Source organism: Octopus sinensis, unplaced genomic scaffold (genome assembly GCF_006345805.1).
Source record: "Octopus sinensis unplaced genomic scaffold, ASM634580v1 Contig01709, whole genome shotgun sequence".
NCBI lineage: Eukaryota > Metazoa > Mollusca > Cephalopoda > Octopoda > Octopodidae > Octopus > Octopus sinensis.
This window is the reverse complement of record NW_021825019.1, coordinates 3,379-7,500: the sequence shown is the minus strand read 5'-3', so window position 1 is coordinate 7,500 and position 4,122 is coordinate 3,379. Positions and strand designations below refer to the sequence as shown.

The 4,122-nt window shown below is 34.8% G+C and overlaps 1 protein-coding gene and 1 long non-coding RNA gene across 2 annotated transcripts in view; both read left to right on the top strand.

Moving 5' to 3' along the window:
* Positions 1-2,002, top strand: part of LOC115227095 (myb-like protein D) — a 2,014-nt gene extending 12 nt beyond the window's left edge. The window contains exon 1 of the mRNA XM_029798018.2: positions 1-2,002. This exon is cut by the window's left edge and continues 12 nt beyond it. Coding sequence (XP_029653878.1) covers positions 107-1,555 — 1,449 coding nt within the window. The 5' untranslated portion in view covers positions 1-106 and the 3' untranslated portion in view covers positions 1,556-2,002.
* Positions 1-3,480, top strand: part of LOC118760913 — an 11,272-nt gene extending 7,792 nt beyond the window's left edge. Inside the window, exon 3 of the long non-coding RNA XR_004997036.1 lies at positions 3,281-3,480. This is a non-coding gene — a long non-coding RNA (uncharacterized LOC118760913). The remainder of the gene's footprint in view (positions 1-3,280) is intronic.
* The last annotated feature ends 642 nt before the right edge of the window (positions 3,481-4,122 follow it).

Here is a 4,122-nt window from a genome sequence, read left to right as displayed (position 1 = left end):
ACCTACACACACACACACACTGATAAACATCGACACACGCAAGCTCGTACAGAACCCAAACTTAAGAGAGAAGCGATCGTTTGCAAACCAAGGGTCTGTATGGTTCATGCAGGCTTTGGCAATGGAAGTACATACGTCGGAGGCCGCACGGAGCTATTTCGAACCACACCATGATTTAACTCCTTCACTGGCGCTTGTGTCTGCATGTCAGCCTTACGGGACTGTCGTATCGGAAGCTTATAGTGACGTGTACAACTGCTTGAATTTCGCCCCAACGGCTAACGTCAACGTCGTCAGCGTAAACAGCGAAGATGGCGGCAACGTGTTGTCAGCCAGCAGCGACCAGGAGAGGGCAAACGCGCTGTCTTCGGCGTCGTCGACGTCGGTAACTTCGGCGGCGTTATCGTCATCGACGCCATCATTGTTAACGTCCACCTCAACGTCGCTGTCATCGTTGGCGTTACCCGCATCGCAGCGTTCCGAAGTTCTGGCCAGCGTGGTCGTCAACCCCAATGAGGAATTAAGTTCGATTGTCCAACAACAGGATTACCGTTTAGCGATTTTGGGAGCACCGACAACGAAGTCTTCTTCTATAAACGTCAACTGCGGGAGTTTAACATCACAGATGGCGCAAACAGCAACGAACTATTCACAAAGGTCCAGTCCAGTTGTGTTAGTAAACGCGGACAATTCGAGTTGGCAGAACCAGATTTTAAACCCGGGAATTAGCAACGCCAATCTCATCCACAACCAAAACAACAACATCATAAACGCCTCTAATATCATCGACATGAACAGAACAATTACAGCCGTGTCTGGCTATCCCCAGCATCACCAACACCACCTCAGAAGTAATAATAGCAATAATAATAATAACAATAATAATAATAGTAACCACAACAATCACAACAACAACAACAACAAAAGCAGCAATAACCGCCACCATCAACCACATCACAATTACCATCATGATGGGGGCCGATCGCTAAATACGGCAGGACATTGCAATAGTAATAATCTTAATAGTAATAATAATAATAATAGTCATAATAGTAATCACAATTATAGTCATCACAATAATAGCCATCATCATAGCCATCATCACAAACCAAAGCGAAGACGGGTACAAACTCAAGCTCAACGCAAGGCGGCCAATGTAAGGGAACGGCGTAGAATGTTCCATCTGAACGAAGCATTTGACGAGCTGCGGAAACGTCTGCCGGCGTTCAATTACGAGAAGCGACTGTCACGGATCGAAACGCTGCGGCTGGCCATGACTTATATCGGATTTATGCGAGAAATAACCAGCGGCAAAGACCCGTGCAGCGTCGAGCTGCAGAAGCACAGAAACCTCACCATTTTATCGTCGTCGACGTCGTCGTCGCCGACGTCGGCGCGATGTGATATGGATGACGACGAAGACGACGACGACGAAGATGAAGATGACGATAACGACGAAGTGGACGACGTTGACGATGGTGTTGTTGTTGTCGGCGGCGGCGGCGGCGTCGGAGGGGCTGACGACGACGACGACGACGATGAGAAGATGACTTAAAAAGAGTCGCAACTTTGCTTCTCATCGCTCACCTTTACCAAAACGGATCTTTCTTTTGCACCAAAACATTTACAAGGCCCCAACACAATACAATTGCCCCTTTATTATCATCATCATCATCATCATCATCATTATTATTATTATCATTATTATTATCATTATTATTATTATTATTATTATTATTATTATTATTATTATTATTATTATTATTATTATCATTATTATTATTATTATTGTTATTGATATTATTATTATTATTATTATTTCGTTGTTGATATATGTTTTTTCCAAATATCTTTCTGCCATTGCAACAAGATTCCCATAACGCTTCCAGTCTTCGCAGTTAAAGGCTGAGCCAGACACTGCACGTTCGCAAACCACAAAATAACATCATTCACCCCGACCCTTTACAAAAAAAAAAAAAAAATTCACGCAAAACAAAGAAAATACGAAAAACAAAAATCCGAGACATATTTTAAAAAAGAAATAAAAAAACAAAAAACGAACAAGCTAAGCAAAAGAAAAGAAAAAAGAAAGCAAAAAAAGTAAACAAAAATGAAAGAAAAAGTAGACAATATGGATGAAATATGTGGATTTTACAATCAAATGGTATTGTATCCAAACTCGCAGACATACAGAATATATTATATAATATTATATACGCAATATGTCTATACATACACAATATATATATATGTGTATATATATATGTATATAAATATATATGTATATATATGTACGTGGAGGTAAAGATTACACTATTTGTCGGTCTATATGTTTACCTACCTACCTGTCTATCTATCTGTCTCTCTCTCTCTCTATCTATCTATCTATCTATCTATCTATCTATCTATCTATCTATCTATCTATCTATCTATCTATCTATCTATCTATCTATCTGTCTACTTATCTATCTGTCTGTCTACTTATCTGTCTGTTGGTATATCTATCTATCTATCTATCTATCTATCTAACTTTCTCGTCCAACTTTCTCACTCTTTGTATACATAAATACACAGTCACATGAGATACATACATAAATACACACAGACGCACAGGTGTTTGTAGATATGCGTGTTTGTACTTATGTATGTATGTATGTATGTATGTATGTATGTATGTATGTATGTATGTATGTATGTATGTATGTATGTGTGTGTATGTATGTATGTATGCATGTATCTATGTATATATATATATACTTGCTTTAATTCTGTGGAAAAGAAAATAGCAATGCTCAAAAATTGTTTCCTAAAACAAGTTCATACCAACAAACTATACATTCGCAAAACCTTCTCCTCTATCCTTGCTATATATGAATCTATATACTTTAAGTTCCAAGCATATGTGTATATACATATACCTACATACATACATACATACATATATATATATATATATATATATATATATATGTATGTATGTGTGTATATATGTCTATATTAGCCCCTTGTGGGTAGTAAAGAATATATGTATATATATGCATATATATGTGTAAATACATACACACACACACACACACATGTTATATAATATGTATGTATACATATATAGGTATACACATATGCACATGTATATATACATACATGCATACATACATATATATATATATATATATATATATATATATATATATATATATACAGTACATATCTACGCACACACACACACGTACATTTATATCATATCTATATATTCATGCATTCGTGTGGTTGTGTGCGTGAGAGAGAGAGAGATAGAGAAAGAAAGAGAGAGAATATATAAAGATGTATAGTCAAGTAATTGTTAACATGTTACAGATGGACGCCATTATATAATACAACTATATCGCATAACTGAACACTTTTGTTCGTCCAACTATCTTTTAACTATGTGTATGTATGTATATACATACATACATACATACATACATACATATATACATATATATATGTTATACATACACATATATATATATACATATGTATATATATATATATATAAATATATATATACATGCATTGACATATACATACATACATACATAATACTTACATAATATATACTATATATATATATATATATATATATATATATTATATATATATATATATATATATATATATAGATATATATATATATATATATAAAACAAATGAAATACAGAATGTAGAATATACGAGAATATATTATTATCTGTAACTCTACAGCCTATTGTTTCGTGCTACAATACCTACGTACATACATACATACAAACAAACATACATATACCTACATACGTACATACAAACGTACAAACATACATACTTGCATGCATATATTCGCATACACGAACACTTACATATTAATGTTTGTTTTTTATGTCAAATTATAAATAAAAACCAATTTGAAATGAAACGGGAGGATTACTTCATACTTCTTAGCGGAGTTCATGCTTGTTAAATCTTTGAAAAGTAAACGGTTGACAGGGATTTCGAAGTTTCGAAAGCGAAACTTCAAAATCACTATTAACCATTTCTTGTACGCATACCAATATATATATGTGTGTGTATGTGTGTGTGCGTGAGTGTGTATTGTATATACATCTG